Genomic DNA, 23,331 nt, shown 5'->3' with positions numbered 1-23,331 from the left:
AATCTAGTAGTTACCATTGTCTAGATTATGAAGCAAATTTTGCTAATAAAGTCTTTCAATTGTAAGAAATAGAGGTTGATGGTGCCTGAATAGTTATTTGATCACTGTTTGACTCTTATTAGTATAAACTCTTAAATACATTATATTTGGATTTTTTTTGTAAAATAGATATTTGGTGCTTGAAAAACTGAAGAAAGAAGAAGCTGACCGAATTCATATATTCAGTTCTTTTTTCTATAAACGCCTTAATCAGAGAGAAAGAAGAAATCTTCATGAGACAACTAATTTATCGTAAGTCAAGCTCTGAGGATATTTAACAGATGTAGGAAGTCGCTCAAGTTTAATTTAATAAAAAAGTACTTTCATTGAGTCAACATCTTTTAATTCTATTATCAGTTAGCAAAATTTATATAATTCATAATACTTTAAAGCCTCAAGAATACCTAGAATTCATAAAGGTATTTGGTCTGTTATCTAAATTAATATTCCCCAAATATGCCTGATAATTAAAAAAAATACTTAGATATTTATTAGGTACAAATTGCTCTGTTCCATTCATATTTAAGAGAGGAACCTGTGAATCTATACTTTTAATAAATTATTTGGATAATTCTCCAATGAGTTAAAGGAAACACTGTTCTACATATTAGGCCTTAATCAGTTTGTTCATAATTCCTCTCTATATAGTGATTGTATCCAACTCTAATTTGCACTGATACTTGGTCAAAAGATGTATACAAAATGCCATAAGTGGGCAGCCCCGGTGGCTCAGCGGTTTAGCGCTGCCTTCAGCCCAGGGTGTGATCCTGGAGACCTGGGATTAAGTCCCACGTCGGGCTCCCTGCATGGAGCCTGCTTCTCCCTCTGCCTGTGTCTCTGCCTCTGTCTCTCTGTCTCTCTCATGAATAAATAATAAAATCTTTAAAAAAAAATACCATAAGTGCTGTCAATTGTCTTGAATTGATGGCTCTTGTGCATAATATAAATAATATTTTACACTCTTTCAGTGATTTCTAATTTTACATTTTAAGAGTTCATGAGAGTGATTGGGTTGGCCATTGTTCATAATCTATTTTATTTTGTCTTTTATAATGCTCACTTTACCTGCTCTCTTCTCAGTCATCATAGGTGATGATCTGATACATTTCTCAATATAGTTGCTGATATGCAGTAATAAAAATAGTAGCATTGGGTTCACTTAGTAAATAGTAGCGGGAATTAAATAATTCTGTCTTGCAGACTCAGTGATAGCTGGTTTCACACCTTCCTAGCTTCATCTGAGATGTTCTGTTTTTTTTTTACGCTACTTGTTAAATCACCTTATACAACACTTTTGTTTGTTTACATCTTAGTCTTCATAATTTATAAATGACTGCATATAAGCTGAAGCATTAGAATTTCAGAAGGTGATAGTTTATCTCTTGTCTTGTAGAATACAGCAAAAGCGACATGGGAGAGTAAAAACATGGACTCGGCATGTAGATATTTTTGAGAAGGATTTTATTTTTGTACCCCTTAATGAAGCGTGAGTAAGAATTTTCATTATGTAAATGTGAAGGCCATTTTTAGAAAATGTGTATATGAGTTGAAGAATTCATTCTTTTTTAAACTTTCTGAAATTTGTTTTATGTGTTTATGTTTATGCTGTGTATTCTGTGAAAATTAATGCAATTTTTTAGTGAATCATGTAATATGTTGAATTTTCTAAAGACTAGCAAGAGATCTAATTTTGTTTAACAGTGTACAATAATGTCATTTTTAAAATGTGGTACTGTTGTCTACCAAAAAAAATGTGGTACTGTTGTCTACCAAACATCCTAAAGAGCAAGCATACTTCTTTATACAGAATAATGAGTAGGTCACATAGTAAATTTTGAATCTTTAGAAAACACTTCGACTTGGGATACCTGGGTGGCTCAGCAGTTAAGCATCTGCCTTTGGCTCAGGGTGTGATCCTGGAATTCCAGGATGGAGTCCCACATTGGGCTTCCTGCATGGAGCCTGCTTCTCCCTCTGCCTATGTCTCTCTGCCTCTCTTTCTCTCTCTCTCTCTCTTTCTCTCTGTCTCTCATGAATAAATAAAGTCTTTTAAAAAGAAAAAGAAAACACTTTGGCTTTTAATCAAAAGATAGCCAGATTTGTGTCATGTTCAATTTGAAAACCATGCTGCCTACTTGAAACTATTTTCTAAGTAAATGGAGGTGGTTAAATATTTTGCATTCTCCCATAGTGACTAGAGAGGCATAGGATAGAATTATTCTGCAATTTAGACTTGAGAGATTTCATATTTCTGTTTTCCTGTGCCTTCCAGGCAAAAATTCCCAGGAATACACTTGTAGTTCGACACCTTGGGCTTATTACTTGCCTCAAGAGAGAATACACACCATGGTTGCCAACAAAAAGAGATTGAGAGAGAAAGCACATGTAACAGAATTTGGGTTTTGGTTTGGTAGTTTGGGGGAAGATGTAAGGAAACAGTTGTTTGCTTCGGTAAAGAAGTAGCATTACCCATTTAAAAGAAAGGGAAATATTTGATATTTTTTTGGTTGCATTGTGGCCTTGCTTGTCTCTGCTTAGACAAACTGAGAAGTGGCCTTGCTTTATCTCAGTCTATCATGTTTCCAGAGTTTGTCTGAGGTTGGTTTTCTATGAGATTGTTTGTATCTGATAAACCTAGCTATGCCAGGCGAGCTTCTGAATGTGCTCTTTTTTCCCCCCACTGTGAAAAACATTCACTCAATACTAGAATCCAATTCTGTTTATTTAAAAATCATAACGTTAATCATAAGACCTGTGCTCTCTAATGAGCCCAGCCAAAGATAGTTAGGCTAGGTCAAAATACTAGTAATGGCTTATAAAGCCCAGCTTCTTAGGATCTATATATTTAAGTCAAAGATTTTATCATAATTAAAAACCAAGTTTAAAACTAATTCTTAATTTCTTCATTATCCTCAAAAATAAGGTTTCTTAACAGTAATTTGTCATAAAGAATAACATGTGATCTGTCTGCTTAGCTGAAAAGGAAGATATACATAGCTATTTGTTAAAAATGAATAATATTTAAGATACTATTTGTCAAAAATGAATTATAAAAATTTAAGATACACACTTTAGCAATAGAGGCACATTCCTCCTATCTGGGATGGATTGAAGCTATGACGAATGCTTCCAGTTACCTTGATGAAAGAGAATGAACAAAGATGAAAAGTCAGTAAAGGATTCTACAAAAGAACTATGCCATTAGTAGATGGAAGAATAGCCTACAGATCCTGAGGGCTCATTTTGTTTTGTTTTGCTTTTGAAGTTGTAAAGCACAGATATTTCTAGTCACTAATTATTTTGTTTTATTTTATTTATTTATTTTTTAAAGATTTTATTTACTTATACTTGAGAGACACAGAGAGAGAGGCAGAACATAGGCAGAGAAGGAGCAGGGTTCATGCAGGAAGCCCGATGTGGGACTCGATCCCAGGACTCTGGGATCATGCCCTGAGCCAAAGGCAGATGCTTAACCACTGAGTCACCCAAGTGCCCTCTATTCACTAATTATTTTAGATAGGCTTATGTGTTTTTGCTTTTTGTTTTATTTTTATTTTTTTCCTGATAGTGGTAGTTTCTTTAAAGTTTGTAAGCTACTTGTTAAAAATTGATAAGGAAAAAATATTAATATTTAGATCCAATCAATCTTAAGTGAAATTACTTGTTTTGTCGTCTTCTCCTAGGGTTGGATTAAGGTCACTGTGTACCTGCTGTTAAAAGAATCGTAAAAGCAAAGCCCTGTCTCTTACAGGTTGAAAATAACCTCAGATGTATCTGATTCATTTTTCTTCTTTCAGCTAAATAAAGAATTTTTCTTAGTTTTTAAGTGTACAACAGAAAAGTAATGGCTTATCCATATTGTCAGAGCTAAGAAATATTAAAAACTGTGATAGATTTAGGTTATAGACTTTAGGTTGAGAACTACTATATTATATCACTTTAAACCAATTTTTAAAACACCATTTAACTCTTCTAACATTGAGCTGTGACTTATAGTCAGCTATGTTTTATAGTGAAGTGAGGAAGATGATGTATTGCTCTTTCTACTACCCTGGCCTGACCTAAGTCCCTAGGATAATGAGGATTAATAACTAAGAACAGGAGAGAAGCATTCTTCCATCTGGCCTTTAAAATGCTGAGGATGAAGCCAGGCTCTGTCACCCTTGTGTTTATGCTATCTGATGAAGAGACAGTGTTTCTTCATATTACCTTGGAGGAATTCAGCATTTTGTAAAAATGAGAGTATAGAATAACACATTCATGTCAAGATATGCATTTTTTCACTCCTCAAACATCTATTGGACACCTTACTATATGACACTGTACTCAACTAATAAGTTCTCTGACATCTCTTGCCTGTTCTTTGTATCCTAGCATGTAACACTGTCTAGCATATGGTAAGCCCTTAATAAAATTCCTCATTAGATTAATGGATATTAATCAGTGTTAGCTGTACAGCTTTTTACTCATGGCTTAAAACATATTATTAGAAACCGTGATACCTGAATTCAGCTATATCAAGAGCACCCACCTGATAACTGGAACTCTACTAATCCTGAAGTTTTGTAATAATGTTTAAAATAAATATGTTGTTTCAGTTTAGTGTATATATACCAATATAGCATAAGACAAAGAATTATTGGGCAGCCCTGGTGGCTCAGCGGTTTAGTGCCTGCCTTCAGCCCAGGCTGTGATCCTGGGTACCCCGGATCGAGTCCCACGTCGGGCTCCCTGCGTGGAGCCTGCTTCTCCCTCTGCCTGTGTCTCTGCCTCTCTCTCTCTCTGTGTCTCTCATGAATAAATAAATAAAATAAAATAAAAAAGACAAAGAATTATTTAATATTTTCAACATTAAGCAATGCCTAACCTTATTCTTAAGAAAAACAGACATGGTAAAATTTTTTTAAAAGCTATATATGTGCAATATTTAGAAAATGTTCAAAAGTATACAGTCTATTTAGACTTCTGAAAACATTTTAATCTTGAGGCTAGTTTTCTGTCCTTTGACATAAATAGGTCAAGAGGAAGGTAAATGGGAATGGTGAATTACAGTGATCTAATTTATCTTTTCCTAAATTGCTTAAAAATAGAAATGAATTTTTCATTCAAAAAGCAGTTAAGGGAGGATGGCCTGGGTGGCTCAGCGGTTGAGCATCTGCCTTTGGCTCAGGGCGTGATTCTGGAGTCCCTGGATCGAGTCCCGCATCGGGCTCCCTGCATGGAGCCTGCTTCTCCCTCTGCCTGTGTCTATATTGTTTTTATTTTTATTTTTAATTTTAATTTTAATTTTTTTCTATATTGTTTTTAAATAGACATTGTATTCTATTAATGATCTTATAAACTAGTGGATTCATTTGAGAATTGAAATTTGTTGACAAAAGCTTTCGAAAATATTTCAGTTGACATTTTTTGCCTAATAAACTCTTCTAATAATATATTCAATAGTTTCATTTGTTTTTTTTCATTTGTTTTTTTTACAGTGCACACTGGTTTTTGGCTGTGGTTTGCTTCCCTGGTTTGGAAAAACCAAAATATGAACCGAATCCTCATTATCATGAAAATAAGGAACTGCAAAAATGTTCCAGTGTAGAGGACAGTTGTATTTCTTCTCCTTCAGCCAGTGAAATGGACAGTTGTTCGCAAAACTCTTCTGCCAAGCCTGTAATTAAGAAGATGCTAAACAGAAAACATTGTGTAGCTGGAATTGATTCAAGTGCTGAACAGGAAGAAAGTGACCCTCATTATCGGAGAAACACGGGCAGTGTGAAATGTAGTCTAAAAAAAGTAAATCAGACGGCAAGTGAAAATGAAGAATCGAATAAAGGAGAATCTGCATGCCAGAAAGTTGTTGATAGGACTAAAAGTGAAAATGGCCTACAGAATGAATATTTAAATTCTATGCATCATACAGGTATGTTTCTAAATGTTTCAAAAGAATCAAGGAATTCAGAATAAATTGGATTGTTTATACATAGGATTAAGGTTTTAGGGCATACTTTTTTTTTTATTTTATTCTACTTTTTTTATACTTTTTTTTAAAAGTCAGGTTTAGTAAGATACGATTTATTTATTAGCAACATTCACCCATTTTCTAAGTATAGCTCAGTGAGCTTTGATAAATATGTGTAGTCTTGTAATTGCTACAGTACAGTAATCACAATTTAGAACTTTGCTATTGCTCCAAAAACTTTCCCTTGTGCCTTTTGTTTTTAAAATTGTAGTACAAGGCCTACATTTTTCATTTATAGCAACTTGGATTTATTCTTATTTCATAGGCAGTTTACTAATATGTGGCACAAACAGTAGTTGGACAGTCTTAGATCTTTAAGGCAAATTAATTCATTCTTCTCAATTTACAGGTAAGCAAATAGAGATCAAATAGCAAGGGTCAGAATTTAAAACCTTTTCCTCCAAAATAGTTGTTCACATTTAAATGAAAAGTTAGTTTTTTATTCCTTACTCCCTTTCATGTTTTAATAGGAAGAAGGGCACTGGTCCGATCTTTGTTTTTTTTATTTCCATTCAGGTGTAATGAATTGAATTTTTCCCCTTGAATCAGTTCCATATTCCTAGTACTTTGTTAGATCTAAAGTTTCTCTTTCCGTACTTAAACTTCATATCAAATCAATTGTGTAATTTTCTGTCCATCTCAAAAGAAAAATAATCTACTTCAAAAAATCCGTAACATGCTATGACATATACCTTGCTTATTAAACTATGAATAAATCTAATAAATTTTCTTTGGAAGAAAAAAGTTAAAATAAGGCATAGAAGAAATTAATGTGAATTCAGGGATCCCTGGGTGGTGCAGCCTTTGGCCCAGGGCGTGATCCTGGAGACCCGGGATCGAATCCCACATCGGGCTCCCGGTGCATGGAGCCTGCATCTCCCTCTGCCTATGTCTCTGCCTCTCTCTCTCTCTGTGTGACTATCATAAATAAATAAATAAATAATTTAAAACGAAAGAAATTAATGTGAATTCAGAAAGAACCTATCAAAAATTAAGAATGCTGGGGCACCTGGGTGACTCAGTTGGTTAAGCATTCAACTCTTGGTTTTGGCTGGGTCGTGGTCTTGTGGTTGTGGGATCAAGCCCCACGTCAGGCTCTATGTTCAGTGCAGAATCTGCTTCAGATTCCTTCTCCTCCCTCTGTGTTCCCCCCCTTTCTCTCCCCCCCCTAAATAAAATCTTAAAATTAAGAATGCAGAATACAGTCTTGGTACTTTTACCACCTTATTTTAGTAACTTAAGCTGTTGTTGAGTTTTATAAAAATATTTTTTATTTGTTTGACATACCAGCTGCATAAATCTGATGCTAGCTCTAAACTGTTGATCTTTGTGCCCTTTGGAAGGTATAAGATAACCGGCAGAAGGGGGAAATTTAGCAGTTACAGCAAAAAGTACATCAAAAGCCAAACACATAAATACTTGCTTTTCTGACTCACTTTTCGACTCCCTTTTCAGTCTTTCATTAGGCAAGAAATGGAATGAAGATAGACAAAGTGGGTAATCACCAACTGCTGCCTCTATTATTTTTCAGTTTTAGTATTTTAATACTTGAGTAGAAAAAAAATGAGAGGCAGTATACAGTCATACTAAAGATTAACTGCCATTTTGACACTCTGAAGAGTAAGCCTTCAAGGCAGTGTGCATTGTTTCTCATTTCCTTGAAAACCGTTTTGTCAGCACATGAAAAGATGATGGACATCATTAGACATAAGGGAAATGCAAACCAAAATCGCAATGAGATACTCCTCCATATCACACTAGTATGGCTACGGTCAAAAAGTCAGATACTAACATTTATTGGTGGGAATGTGAATAAACCACCTTTGTTAGTGGGAATGTAAAGTGGTGCAGCTTCTTTCTTTGGAAGACCATTTGATAATTCCTCAAAAAATTAAATGTAGATTAATAATAATACCCAGCAATTTCACTCCTACATATATATCCAAGAAAAAAGCACAGTGGGGATGAATGTTCATTGTAACATTGTAGTAGCAAAAATGTAGAAGCAACCCAGATGTTCAATGGACAGATGGATAATCAGTGATATATCTAGCTCATAGAAATAAATGAAATACTGATACATGCTACAACATTGATGAGTCTTGAAAATATTGTGAAAGTAGTCACAAAAGACCATATATTACATGATTCCATTTGTATGAAATCTCCCGAACAGGAAAATCTATAGAGTAGATTAGTAGCCACTTAGGGCTGGTGTGGTGTGGCAGATAGGAATATGAGGAAGGGGGAAATGATAACTGAAAGGTACAGGTTTTTGTTTTTTTTTAATTTATTTATGATAGTCACACAGAGAGAGAGAGAGAGAGGCAGAGACACAGGCAGAGGGAGAAGCAGGCTCCATGCACCGGGAGCCTGACGTGGGATTCGATCCCAGGTCTCCAGGATAGCGCCCTGGGCCAAAGGCAGGCGCCAAACCGCTGCGCCACCCAGGGATCCAGGTACAGGGTTTTTTAATGAGGTTTTAAAACTTATTCTGATGAGGGGCACCTGAGTGGCGCAGTCGGGTAAGCATCTGACTCTTGGTTTTGGCCCAGGATATGGTCTCAGGGTAGTGAAATTGAGCCCTCTGTTGTGCTCCATGCTCCACACTGAGTCTATTAAAGACTGTCTCTCCCTCTCCCTTTGCCCCTCCCCCTGCTTGCATGTCCCCCCCCCCCCCCGCCAAGTTAATACTTGTAAAATAATAAAATTTACTCTGATGGTAGCTGCACATATGTGCAAATACATAAAAACAACTGAATTGTACATTTTAAATGAGTAAATTGTATGACGTGGGTTATATTTCCATGGAACTATTTTCTTTAAAGTTCCTCTTTGATCACTGACCTCATACACTATAATGTGAATTCAAATTAAAAATGAATTAAAGTTCATGACTTAAAGCAATAGGACAAAGCCTACGGCTTCATACACACAAACCCCAGAAACTCCTAGTGGCCCTCTCCTTCAAATTAATGTTCTAGTTGAGTAATACCCAGTTAAATTTAAGCAAATATCCTCACAAATCCTAGAAGAGATCAAAGTAAAGAATCCTCTGTTTACGAAGTTTGCCTTTTTAGTATCTGTTTATCCTTTTTTTTAAACTATAGTTTGTGTATTTGTTTTTGTTTTGTTTTTAGTATGCATGCAACCATATCAACAATATCTTCCATAAGGGGAGTTGATTTCCTTTTATTGGGTGTGATACACTGATACTTTCTATTCTTTTTGATGTTTGCCTTAATCCAATGATGATAGTGTCCCACAGTTTGAAAAACAGTGCTCTAGAGCAAGTCTGCATTTCTGTGCTTTCATCAGATGCTTCCAAGGGATCACTCACCCAAAAGTACATTAAATAAGAGTCCTCTCTAGAGGTGCTTTTACTGTTAGAGAGGTTGGTTAAGTAGTCTGTCCTATATAAAATAATAGCATATTAAAAATTAGGATAAGAAGAGCCTATAAAATTTCCGTGATTATGATTACTATCTCAATAATTGATTTCTGTTTTGCCTAGGAATATAATTAACAGAATTTAAACAAAGCATTTTGTTTTATTTTTTATTTATATTTATTTATATGTTTATATGTTTTTTAGTAATCTCTACACCCAACATGGGGTCTGAATTTACAACCCCAAGCTTAAGAATTGCATGCTCCACTGACTCAGCCAGGCACCCTTAAACAGGGCATTTTAGATAGGTGTTTTAATATTGTTTTAACTATCAAATATATAGAATTACAAGTTTTGACTCCTCATGTCAGAAGTGGGAATTGTGTCTTTTCATAGGGATTATGCTAAGGGCAATTGTAGGAAAATAATGTTTGGTATCAGTACTTTCATTTGCTAGTTTTTCAGTTGGGCACCATATGAAATGTTGTCTTGCTATGGCACATGAAAAATGTATGTTTTAAACTCTGGAATCACACTTGGAATCTTCAGAGGATCTAACTATATGAGAAATTCTCAGGAACTGTGACTGATTAAAAAAAACAGTTGCGTTATCACCTCTCAGTGTACATCAGGACATTTGTTTACTGCATGAAAGAATTGACTATTCTATTTAAATTATTTTTCTCCCTTTTTTGAAATGCACATATATTTTATTTGTGTAAGGTTTATATTTATATTATACAACTTCTCTAGATATGAATAATTGGCTGCTAGATTAACTTGATTATAATTGATTTGGAATTGCCTGAGGATTTGGACAAGTTTTATTCAAATATAGGTATTTTAGTTCCAAACAAACATAAAAATAGATTTTTGAAAAAAAATTGAAGAGATTATTATTTTTCATGTAACAAACATATTTACCAAAGTGTTTATTATTTAAATAGTATGTTTCCAATCAACATTTAGAGAGAGAGAGAGAGATTTCTTTTTAGGAGCATGTTTTATTTTGCTGTCTTACCACTCCATCTTGCCTCTATTAGTATTTTAATTCTCCTTTAATAACTTATACAAAAATAAACTTCATCTTGTCTAAAATCCCTTAATGGCATACTTCTTAAAGTAGAAAAGATATACTTTTTAATAAGCAGATTACTAAATTTGGTATTAAAGTACCTCACTTTTCATTATTTTCATATAAATCTTACATTCCTTTGAAACGTCACGTGTAATTAGTGTCTTTCAGCAAAATATTTTATATTTATGGATTTAGATTCTTGAAACTGACCTTTAAAAGTATCCATTTCAAAAATAAAAATAAATAAAATCCATTTCAAACTTTTTTTCTGAGTCATTTCATACTACTAGCATCTAAATTTGGTTTGGCTGGTTTTATTTATTGAAAAGTCAATGAACATAATGAAACATGAAGGAAATATATACAGGGGTGCCTTGGTAGCTCAGTAAAGTGTCTGACTCTTGATTTTGGCTTGAGTCATGGTCTCAGAGTCATAAGATCAGGTCCAGCATTGGAGCCTGCTTAAGATTCTCTCTGTCCCTCCACTCCTCGTTTGTATGCTCTTGCCCTCCATCTTCCAAAATAAAAATAAAAATAAATTTTAAAAAAGAGGGAAAAATATACAGAGTTGGGGAACTCATCCAGAGCTATTATCCTAGTGTCATGAGTATTTTAATTTTTGTATTTTACTCTCTATTAGTTGTCCAAAAACAAATCTGTTTAAACCTTAATCATGGGGATCCCTGGGTGGCTCAGCGGTTTAGTGCCTGCCTTTGGCCCAGGGCGCAATCCTGGAGTCCTGGGATCAGGTCCCACGTTGGGCTCCTGGCATGGAGTCTGCTTCTCCCTCTGCCTGTGTCTCTGCCTCTCTCTCTCTCTATGTCTATCATGAATAAATAAATAAAATCTTTAAAAAAAAAAACCTTAATCATAATTTTTAGTCTCTATTAGATAATTTTTCATAATTTTATACTTTTAAAACTGTGATATTTTATGTTCTACAATTAGCTAACCATTCCTGTTATTGGACATTAGGTTATTTTTAGACTGTTGTAGTCTCTGTTACTAAATCTATCTAGCATACCTAGCACAAAAATGTTTTAATAAATATACTTATAAAGTATATATAGACATTATATTTAATGTTTTTTATATATATATATTTATGATATAATTGATACCTAGGTTAAATTTTAATGAATTTTAGGGTCTGAGTTGTAGAAGCAACTTTGTAATTGATGTGTCAATCCAGGTTTTTATTAAAAATAAGTTACATTTGTGGAATTACATGTTAAAGCAGCATTTTATCTGTAATTACTATATTATTAATTGCTACCATTAATTTTAACATACTATAAGTTATGTCCATGTCCTTTTAAAAATTTTATACTGTTTCTTATTGCTATAGATGGCTTAAGCAAAATTAGGCTAAACTATAGTGATGAATCAACTGAAGGTAGCAAAATGCTTGAAGATGAACTCATCGACTTCTCAGAAGATCAGGATAACCAGGTAAAGCCTAATGCTAAGCAGAAAGCTCCAATATAAAAAAAAAAAAAAAGAAAAGAAAGCTCCAATATTCTATCTAATTAAGTTTTTCTTTGGAGTTCTGTAAGAAATCCCTTGACCAGTAACTCATGCCTTCTGAATTTGAGTCTCATCTCAAAGCACAAACTAAGTTTTTAATTCAAAAGTTGCCAGGATAAATGTATAGTGTGATTTTATTTTTCTTTTAGGGTTTTTGTTGTAGTTTTTGCAATTGCAGACTAAATTATTACCTACTTCAGAAAAGTTTTAATATAAAATTGATTCTCCTACCTGAACCCAGCCACCACTCCCACTAGCCCTACCATCCCTTTCTCCTCCTCTTTTAAAGCATTTCTGGGTCATACTTAATCTTTGGTCTAACTTAGTCAGGAGGCAAATGTAGATACTTGGTTATGTTGTGCTTGAGCACAGGAAAGTTATTTTTTCCACGCTTTCAGTGATTCTTTTCCTTTCTTCTATTTTAATGTATATTAACCATGGTAGAAGCATATAATATTTAGTTAGAACTAACATAGATAAATTCTCATTTCCTTAGAGTTTCATTTGCTCTGATAAATTTTATTTACACCAAGAATGAAATAGATTTTTGAAAATATTTTATGACTTCAGTTAAAGGGGGTTTCATATTGAAAGAGAAGTTTTAAGAATCATACAGCATTCCATTTCTTTAATCTCTGACCTTTCTTTAGTTGTTAGGAAAAACTTTAGTATTGAAGATAGCTTTGTATTGCACCATTTTTCCTTTTTGCACAATCCTCCTGTGGAAAAAAGCCATTTTTTGTAATATCCCTTGCTCAACAATGTATGTCTAAGAAATACCGTTTTTCTCTGCAACTTATACCTGCATATATATGGATTACATTCAAGGTTTATAATGAGTGCTATTCTTATGCTCCTTTGATTATAATGGTTATGTGAACAAGCTAATCTGTGTATTATTATTAATTCTATTGTTGATTATCTTAAGGTTGCCAGAGCGTTCTAAAGAATAGGAAAAGCCTTGTTTTACATTCAAGATAATCTAAAATAAGACAGAGTGTCATTAAATTGTCTTCTCTTGGGACGCCTCAAGAGAACCGCTTGGTGGCTCAGCGGTTGAACGTCTCCCTTTGGCTCAGGGCATGATCCTGGATTCTCCATATCGAGTCCCGCATCAGGCTTCTTGCATGGAGCCTGCTTCTCCTCCTCCTGCCTGTGTCTCTGCCTCTCTTACTGTGTCTCTCATGAATAAATAGATAAAAAAATCTTTAATAAAAAAAAGTTGTCTTAAGTGAAGTGCATATATAATTCTGTCAAGGAGGTTTTCTGAAAACCCTTTAAGTATTTCTAATTTGAAAAAATTATTTATGTCAAAGAATAATATGTCATTTATGTTCCTAACGAAAACAGCTGTCTTAACCAAAAAACTAAATTTTTATAGAAATACCTAAATCAGAGCAGTAATATTGAAGAAGAATGAATCATAATATATTCAGTCTTTAAATTTTTCTTTTACATTGAAAATAGATGTAACAATATTTCATAGACTTCTGATCAGTGATTTCATTAAAATGTCAGTGCTGTGGCATTAGATAATTACCATCAAGTGACCACATTTTCTCATGTCTGATGACTATTAAATAGAAAAGATTTACATGTTTGTTACAAAGATCTTTTTTATCATCGGTAGTGCTATTATGTGAGGTTATTAATTATTTAGATTGTATATTTTCACTACTAACAGGCTGTCTTTTATAGGATGATAGCAGTGATGATGGATTCCTTGCCGACGACAACTGCAATTCAGAAATAGGACAGTGGCATTTAAAGCCTACTATCTGTAAACAGTAAGCATTAATTTTATATCTTGCAAACTGCATAAATAAATTTTAAAATTTTATTTACATATCCTCATAGAATAAAACATAACTGGATAGTTTTTATTTAAACAAGCCCTTAAAAGTTACAAAGACTGTCAGGGTGAATGAGAATTGCCTAGTGTCCAGGGCTCCAGTTGGGGAGAATGGGTAGTCATTTCTCTGTTTGAGTGTGAAGTGGAATCTTGCAGAAAATACTGGATTCTAAACTATTTTTTTCCCTTCTCTTCCCTTCCCTTCCCTCCCCTCCCCTCCCCTCCCTCTTCCCCTCTCCCCTTCCCCCTCCCCCTCCCCTTCCTCCTTTCCTCCCTTCCTCCCTTCCTTTCCTTTTCCTTTTCCTTTTCCTTTTCCTTTTCCTTTTCCTTTCTTCTTTTCCTCCCCTCCCCTCCCCTCCCCTCCCCTCCCCTCGTCTTGTCTTTTCCTTTCTTTTTTAAAATAATCTCTCCACTCAATGTGGGGCTTGAACTCACAGCCCCGACCAAGATCAATAGTTGTATCCTCCACTGACTGAGCCAGCCATGTGACCCTAAACTAATTCTTCTATATGATGATTACCTGTTTTGTTATCTATAATAGGTTTTAGTTAAAAATGGGGATTATTGGTCAACCAAGGTGGCTCAGTGGTTTAGTTCCGCCTTCAGCCCAGGGCCTGATCCTGGAGACCTGGGATCGAGTCCCACGTCAGGCTCCCTGCATGGAGCCTGCTTCTCCCTCTGCCTGTGTCTCTGCCTCTCTTTCTCTCTCTGTGTGTCTCTCACAAATAAACATACATTTTTTTTTAAATGGGGATTATTTCAGGGTGTCTGTCTGGCTCATTGGAAGAGTGTGTGACTCTTGATATTGGGGCTGTGGATTTGAGCCCCACATTGAGTGTAGAGAATACTTAAAAAAAAAAAAAAAACTTAAAAATGGAATTTGGAGGGGGGCGTCCCTGGGTGGCTCAGTGAGTTAAATGTCTGCCTTCGGCTCAGGTCTTGATCCTGGGGTCCCAGGATATAGCCCCGTGTTGGGCTGTCTGCTCAGCGGGGAGTCTACTTCTCCCTCCACCCTGTTCATGCTCTCTCTCTCTCAAATAAATAAATAAATATTTTTTAGTTATATATTTAAAAGATTTATTTATTCATGAGAGACACACAGAGAGAGAGAGAGAGGCAGAGACATAGGCAGAGGGAGAAGCAGGCCCTATGAAGGGAGCCTGATGTGGGACTCGATCCCCAGATCTTGGGACCGTGCTCTGAGCTGAAGGCAGACGCTCAACCACCGAGCCACCTAGGTGTCCCTAAATAAAATCTTTTTAAAAAAAGTGGAATTGGGGGGCCTGAGTAGCTCAGCTGGTTAAGTCCCTGCCTTCGGCTCAGGTCATGATCCTGGAGTCCCAGGATATAGCCCCGCATTGGGCTCCCTGCTCAGCGGGGAGTCTACTTCTCCTTCTTCCTCTTGCCCTCCCCCCACCACCACCTTGCTCATGCCCTCTCTCTCACTCTCTCTCTCAAATAACTAAAATCTTTTTTTTTTTTAATATAATTATTTCTACTTTGTATGGTCCCACTTTTGGTAATTTGGCATTTGGAGATACTCAAATTTTCAGAGTTATTTTTACTAAATTTTGTTTTCTTTTAAGGAACCAAGAGTAGAACTTTAATGACATGTTCATAATAAGATATGGTTCAATTAATATTCTATAACTTGGTATTTAATATAACCATGGATATTTAGGTATTGTTAGGGTATATGTATCTATAAGATTTTTTTCCCCTAAGTTTTACTGAGGCAAGGGAATTTTAAATATTTTAAATTCTGTTGTTGGTGTTCATCTTTTTATGCCTTTTTAACATAAAGTATTGGGGCACCTTGGTGGCTCAGTCGTCTGCCTCCAGCTCAGGTCATGATCCCAGGGTCCTGGGGTTGAGCCCCACATTAGGCTCCCCACTCAGCAGGGAGTTGGCTTCTCCCTTTCCTTCTGACCATCCCCCTCCCTGCTCATGCTCGCTCTCTCTCTCTCAAATGAATAAGTAAAAAATCTTTTTAAAAAACCATTATAAAGTATTAACATTTGTTCATTTCACCCCACAGACCTTGTATCCTACTGATGGATTCACTTAGAGGCCCTTCTCGATCAAATGTTGTAAAAATTCTAAGAGAGTAAGTTCAAAACCATAATTTGTATTTTGCATTCTGGTGGGAATGAGGGACTATGTACATTTATACATGTATATTCTTACTATTTGTGCATTATTGCAGGTATTTAGAAGTGGAATGGGAAGTTAAAAAAGGAAGCAAAAGAAGTTTTTCCAAAGATGTTATGAAAGGCTCTAATCCAAAAGTACCCCAGCAAAACAACTTCAGTGATTGTGGTGTATATGTATTACAGTATGTAGAGAGCTTTTTTGAGGTGGGTTTCAGTATGTTGGATCTGATATAATAAATAAAATAGTGTATAGTGAACCCTTAAACAACATGGGTTTGTACTATGTGAGTCTACTTCTATGCAGATTTTTTTTTTTTTTAAATAAATACAGCACAGTACTCTGTATTTTTCTCTTCCTTGGGATTTTAATATTATTTTCTTTTCTCTAACTTACTTTATGTAAGAATACAATAATATAGTACATATAACATAAAAATATATGTTAATTGACTGCTTATGTTATTGATAAGGCTTCTAGTCATCAGTAGGCCATTAGTAGGTAAGGTTTTCAGGAGTCAAAATTCTATGTGGATTTTAGACTACACAGGGTCAGAACCCCAAATCCCCATGTTGTTCGTGGGTCAACTGTATTTGACCTTATATTAATGCAAAAAACACAATAAGGAAATATTTTAAAGAGTCTGAAAACTATCATTTCAAAAATTTTTCCAGGGAGCAAAATATCCAAAATTGGAGAATTTTTAAAGCATAAAAAACTACTTTATCAAATCCAAGGCTTGTTGACTTCATTCCTCATCACTCTAATCAACTCCTTTGCCACTAAATCTTCCCATCTTAAGAAATCTCTCCCATAATTTAGACTTTTATCCTCTTTTCTCCCCTTTATGGATATACTTATGGAGAAGTATTCACTGTCTTCATTTCTACAAGTCCCACTTGTTTCTCAAATCTCTGTAGTCTGGCTTTACTTTCACCCTTATTGAAATTGTTCCTGACCTCCCAGCATCATTTGACACTGTTGACCATTCCTTCTTCATAATGCTCTCTTCCTTTGACTTCAGAAGTATAATATTATACCTCTCTTGGATAATCTTTATAATTATCTTGACTCCTGGGGCACCTGGATGGCTCAGTTGGTTAAACATCTGCCTTCAGCTCAGGTCATAATCCTGGGATCCTGGTATCAATGGAGCCCTGCATCAGGCTCCCTGCTCAGTAGGGAGTCAACTTCTCCCTCTCTCTCTGCCCCTCCCCGCTGCTCATGCTTGTGCTCGCATGCACTCTCTCTTTCAAATAAATAAAATCTTTAAATAAAAAAAGATAACTCCCGTCTTTAAAAAAAAATTATCTTGATTCTTTCCTCTTCCTCATCCATCACCATAATAGCATTCAGTCCTGTGAATTCTGTCACTTACTTAATGTCATATATGTGCAATTCTTTATTCCTGCTGCTGCTTTCTAAGTCCAGTACACTGGCATCACCATTCTGAACTGCTGTACTAGTCTCTAAACCTGTTGCCTTTTGATTTTCACAGTTTTCTAGAAACTTTGATCTAATTATTTTACGCCTGTTGCTCTTGGGTTAAAGATGAAAATCCTTCACATGGCCCGTGTGACCCTATTTCTGCCCAAGCTTCTAAGCCTCATTTCCTATTGTTCTTACTCTAGGCTTCTGTGTATCAGCCACCTGAATCATTCAGTTTCTTGTATTGTGGCATGTTCTTTCTTGCCTCTAGGTCTTGATACCTATGTTCCTACCTAGGATATTCTTCCCAATTGCTGCTTTAATTCCTTATTGGACTAACTCCTACTCATTCTTCAGGTCTCAGTTTAAATATCACTTCTTGGGATTGCATTAAGCCCCCACACATGTTTTCTCATAGGACTTTCTGTTTTCACTGCCATAATACTTGTTGTTTCCATTGTTTTAATTGTTACCTGTCTATCTAGACTTTGTTCTGCAAACCATTTGTAAAAAGGCCAACTAGTAAATATTTTAGGCTCTGTGGCCATACAATTTCTGTCTACTCTGTGTTCAGCTACTGCAACATGAGAGCATCTACAGAAAACATGTAAATGAATTATTGTGGCTGTGTTTCAGTAAGTCTTTATTTACAAAAATAGGTTGCTGGCTGAATGAGGCCCACTAGCTGTAGTTTGCTGACCCCTGATCTAAACTATAAGATCTGTGGGCAAAAACTGTCTCAGTCTTTCCAGTGCCTAGCATAATATCTGGCATGAGATAGAAAATAAGTACTTAATAAATGAGTTATTGATTTTCCATTTGTAAGTCTAGAATGCTTTTGTGATTGAAACTAAAATTTATTATAATTTTCTCATGTGCACTTAATATTCTTATTTCCAGAATCCAATTCTCAATTTTGAACTACCTATGAATTTGGCAAACTGGTTTCCTCCCCCAAGAATGAGAACAAAGAGAGAAGAAATCCGAAACATAATTCTGAAGCTTCAGGAAGATCAGAGCAAAGAGAAAAAAAAGCATAAGGACGCTCATTCAACAGAAACATCTTTAGGTGAAGGAACAGAACAATGTGTCAATAGCGTCTCAGATTGAACCATTTCTGATGCTTGTCAGTATTGCCTTCAGAAACTGAGTGACTTTCAACTTTGGGTATAGACAGTAAAGAACTGAAGTGCTTACTACTCAGAGTGATCTGGAAATGTTAATGCTTGTATAAATGTCATATAATTAATTTCCAATGGAGTATGTATTAAGTAAAAGTTTGTAAATATGTTAATGAGGCCAATTTTTCCAGCATTTATAATTATTTTTTTCACTTGTTAGGAGCTTTTGTTATGTATTTTCTGTTAATAGTACTTAAAACTGCAACTTCTAAACACAAAATAAATAAAAAGAAAATATTTATAGGAGGAAATGATTAATTTGATATTCTTTAGTGAACTTGTATTGAATTCCTTAGTGGGTGTGACATTTCATGGGAATATTCAAGTACCTATGATAATCTTTTGACCTGCTTTTGTTCTAAAATAACTTGAAATACGAAAATATGATAAGTATAAGGCATTTTGAACAAGAAAGACATCATATGCTTGTATAGTGGGAAAAAATAGCAGCTTTTTAATTCGTATATTCCCTTGTATCCAGAGAACTCCAAAAGTGTAATAATATTTATAATTTTACACAAATATTTAAGAAGAAGCAGTATTAAGAGAAATTCAAAGAAAAATAACCTTGAATTATACTACTAAATAGTAATTATACTTTATCATACCTTATTGTCAAGTACATTTCTGAAGACATCAAAGACTCAGGTTAAAACTATTTTGGTAAGTGCAGCTTAAATTTCAAATATCCCATGTTACCTTTCTATATTATAGCTTAAAGTATGCTATAATCTGTGTGATATAGTTAATTAATAAACATTTTTAATCTGTGTGAACACAGGAATTTAAATAGGAATTTACTATTTTTTGTAATGGCTTTTGCTATTTTTTCATTGCTCATTTTGTTCTCGTTATTTTGATAAACAAAGTATCAGACTTCTGTGCTTGAGTTTTTTAGTGTAAATTATTTTTACATGTAAAAGTACTGTCTTTAAATCAGTTGCATAATACAGAAAAAAAGTCTACCTTGAATTCCCCTTTAAAAATACTAAAATGTGCTGGTTTTGATGACACATTTACAACTCCTGTAGGGATTGTGCATATATCTACTGAAACTATTATTTTCAAATGAAATGTTACACATTTCTTTCAAATTAACTTTGAGACTTAAAAAATATATTTTAAAAGGCATTTTTTGTTAAATAATTTTAAAATGCACGTATAACATAAGTAGTTGGGAATAAAATGAAGGCCATTTTTATCAGCAATTTTTTTTTTTTAATCTAGCTAAATCTGGCAATTGTGACCAACATTTCAGGCTATTTTCTTGAATTTAGTAAGATCCGTGGGTGTGTTTGGAGTGGATGGGGGTGTTGTTAACAATAACCAAAAAAGAAATCTATTGAGACACATCAGGGGAAATATTAAAATGTAAGCGTAAGGAAGGTCACTGTTAGTGGTATCAATTACAGATTTGTTACTTTGAATATTTTAACATTTTCCGTTTCAGATTACATTATTTCTTTTTCGGGAATACCCTAGAGCTATTAGCTTAGGTATGATATGAAAAAGTAAAATTAAGAGTTTGGGGTGCCTGGGTGGCTCAGCTGGTTGAGCATCTGACTTTTGTTCTCAGCTCAGGTCTCCATCTCAGGGTCAGAATTTTAGCTCTGCATTGGGCTCCACACTGGGCAAGGAGCCAGCCTACTTTAAAAAAAAAGAGTTTAATTACTAACTGAACATGGACCAAAAAATGAAAATCATATTAAAAATCTGATAGCAGTAAGCAAAATTGGCATATTTAATTTTTTAGTGTACTGTGTTTCGTCAGAATTTGAAAGTACTGAAAAAAACTAAAGTGTTTTAATTTCTCATGGTTACGTTTGCACTCTTATTTTTGATGTGATAAAATGATAACTTCTTTGTTGGGCCAACCCAAGTCAATCACATTTTGACATGAAAAATATAGATTGATGTCTATCAACTTTGTAGAGGTAGAGTATCCAGCTATTTAATTATATTTCTCCCACTCCATGCAAAATTCTATTTTTGAAATTGATGCTCATGACATTGTTATATGTACAATCTTTAGAGACTGCCAGGTTGAGCTCCAAATCCAGATTTAGGAATCTTTTATGTACATGCACATTCTCTTGATAATTGTGTACTTTGGTCTTTCTATATATAGTTTACAGTGGATATCAACCTTTTAAAATGTGTTATTACTACTTAGAAGTTGTGAAACAAATTTTATAGTTTAGAGGTTTGTTACTAGACACTGAAACTGCATGATGAGTATCTGGTGTCTTAACTAATTAAAGAGATCTGTTGTATTTGTTTTCTTGTTGGATAGAATAACAGTTAATCATTTTTAGAAGAGTTTTAGATTACTTGCCATAAAATTTGTATGTGTTTTAGCCCTTGGTAGTTTAGGAGCAAAGGTGGCATTTAACTAGTCCTTTCCTTTTGATGTTGCCAAGACAGCTAAAAACTTAATGGTATTATTTCAAGTTCCAATAAACCTAAATCAGTTAAGCATAGTAATCTGTGCTTAAAGTATTAGTTAATTAGTAGGAGGTTTTATTTGAAAGGATAAAATAATTATCTAAATTATTTCTTAATTCACCAAAATAAATTCAGTATTTTTTTTTCTTTAAAAAGCTATCTATGATCTCTAAAGACTATAAGATATAATATAAATAACAAGTTTCAGTTTCCTAGAAATCAAAAATTGAACTTAAAGTCTCAATTCACTGAACAAGAATAATAAAGAATATATTTTAATATACACAATTTAAGGTTGGTGGAGTAATGCTACTGGAATATAGGGGCACCTGGCTGGCTCAGTCAGTAGGGTGTGTGAGTCTTGATTGCAGTGTCATGAATTCTAGCCCTATGTTGGGGGTAGAGATTACAAAAACTACTGGAATATAATGATAGAAGAATAAGTTAGAAGTAACAGAACCCGGGATCCCTGGGTGGCGCAGCGGTTTAGCGCCTGCCTTTGGCCCAGGGCACGATCCTGGAGACCTGGGATCAAATCCCACGTCGGGCTCCCGGTGCATGGAGCCTGCTTCTCCCTCTGCCTATGTCTCTGCCTCTCTCTCTCTCTCTGTGTGGCTATCATAAATAAATAAAAAAATTAAAAAAAAAAAAAAAAAAAGAAGTAACAGAACCCTTAAGAGATGAGGTAACATAGTGCTTGTGTGTCTAGAAGAGATACACTGTAGATCACTTTAAGAACTAAAGGAGAGGAAGGAGATTATTCTGGGGGCTTTACTACAGACTGTCTAGCCAAGTGAATATAAATGGATAGTTTGCCAGTAAGACAACTGAATTCACAGAGGTAGACCAGACTGTATAGGGACATGTAATCTAAGGAATGTTTAGAAATGCTCCAGCAGGACTTTTAGTACACTTGTTGGTTTTTCTACTCCAGGATGAAGAAAAAAGGGTTATGAAAACTGCTCTACAAAACTTGACTTTAACCACAGAGGAAGTATTAGTTAATCAAATGGAACAAATATGTACCTTGGGGAGAAATAGTCCTACCATTTTAATTCTGATAAACCAGATCAAGGAATAATGGTAGAGTACCCTAAACTACTATTAAGGAAATAGAGTGTAATGTACTCAGAGGAGGATTGCATAGTCCCATGGCCTGAAACAGAAAATTTAGAAGTTTAGAGGTCTTACTGTATTCATTACAAGTAACAGTTCAACTATCCATATTGCAAATATTACAGTGAGGAACATATTACCCAAAACAAGGATTTTTACTTAGAAATGTGAGAACTTTACGTAATGTACCTTAAACCCCAGTAGTGCCATATATTTTCAGATAATTCCTTGAATAATTCTAGTATGCAAACCACTGATTTAAAAGGATTTTTTTACAATATATATTCCTGACAGCTTTCAAATTGCTGGCCCTAACGGTAATAAGGGTTGTCTGCATTTTCTGCTCTCAAATGCTTTCAGATACCACTTTAACCCCTCTCTGCCAATTCTCATTAAGAACTTGATTCAGTGAGGTTGTTAAATTCCTGTTACTAAATCTTGAAGAATTATAAAGGAAATTACTAAGTTACTCAAAGTCTAGAGACTGGCAGATACCTCATTTTTTCAAAAGAAAGTAAGTAGATTCTGCAAATTTTAAGATAAAACACATCAACTCTTAATAAGATTCTAAAATGAATTTACTAAGTGGCTGGCTTGTGAACTGTTAATGGTCACCAGGAGTTATGGGACTGCTATAATAAAGGTTCTATTTTTTTATTTTTAAGATTTTATTTATTCATGAGAGACACAGAGAAGCAGGCTTCATGCAGGGAGCTTGATCCAGGATTCCAGGATCACACCCTGGGCCAAAGGCAGACACTCATGCACTGAACCACCCAGACCTCCCCAAGGTTCTATATTTTTAATAGGATTCTGGATTAGTTAACTAGTTCAGCCAGACTAGCAATTCTCAGAATTGTGCTTGATAACTCTGGTTTTGAGGCATAGTTCTAAGTTACATCATCAAATAAGTTTGGAAAGCAGTTGAACACATTTCCTGGAGCTTTTAATATGCTAATCTGCAAAATGATTACACAAAAGAGGAAGATCCAGAACACAGCATGCTAGATAATAGAATTTGGCCATGTCTTTTCTCTCCTGGACTGGTTCTCCAAACTTATTTATAAATACTACCCACCAAAGACAGAGTTTAATTATTTGAGGTTTCTGTGA

At 34.8% G+C, this 23,331-nt stretch overlaps 1 protein-coding gene across 10 annotated transcripts in view; it reads left to right on the top strand.

Annotated features, from left to right (window-relative positions):
* SENP6 (SUMO specific peptidase 6) overlaps positions 1-19,537 on the top strand; it is a 116,574-nt gene extending 97,037 nt beyond the window's left edge. For all 10 annotated transcript variants that reach the window (XM_077903329.1, XM_077903328.1, XM_077903327.1 and 7 more), the window contains 8 exons: positions 169-291; positions 1,433-1,525; positions 5,520-5,950; positions 11,867-11,970; positions 13,744-13,832; positions 15,936-16,004; positions 16,104-16,254; positions 18,377-19,537. In XM_077903329.1, coding sequence (XP_077759455.1) covers positions 169-291; positions 1,433-1,525; positions 5,520-5,950; positions 11,867-11,970; positions 13,744-13,832; positions 15,936-16,004; positions 16,104-16,254; positions 18,377-18,586 — 1,270 coding nt within the window. In that variant the 3' untranslated portion in view covers positions 18,587-19,537. The remainder of the gene's footprint in view (positions 1-168; positions 292-1,432; positions 1,526-5,519; positions 5,951-11,866; positions 11,971-13,743; positions 13,833-15,935; positions 16,005-16,103; positions 16,255-18,376) is intronic.
* The last annotated feature ends 3,794 nt before the right edge of the window (positions 19,538-23,331 follow it).

This window comes from Canis aureus, chromosome 7 (genome assembly GCF_053574225.1).
Source record: "Canis aureus isolate CA01 chromosome 7, VMU_Caureus_v.1.0, whole genome shotgun sequence".
In the NCBI taxonomy this organism is placed as follows: Eukaryota; Metazoa; Chordata; class Mammalia; order Carnivora; family Canidae; genus Canis; species Canis aureus.
This window is presented reverse-complemented; position numbering and strand designations above follow the sequence as displayed.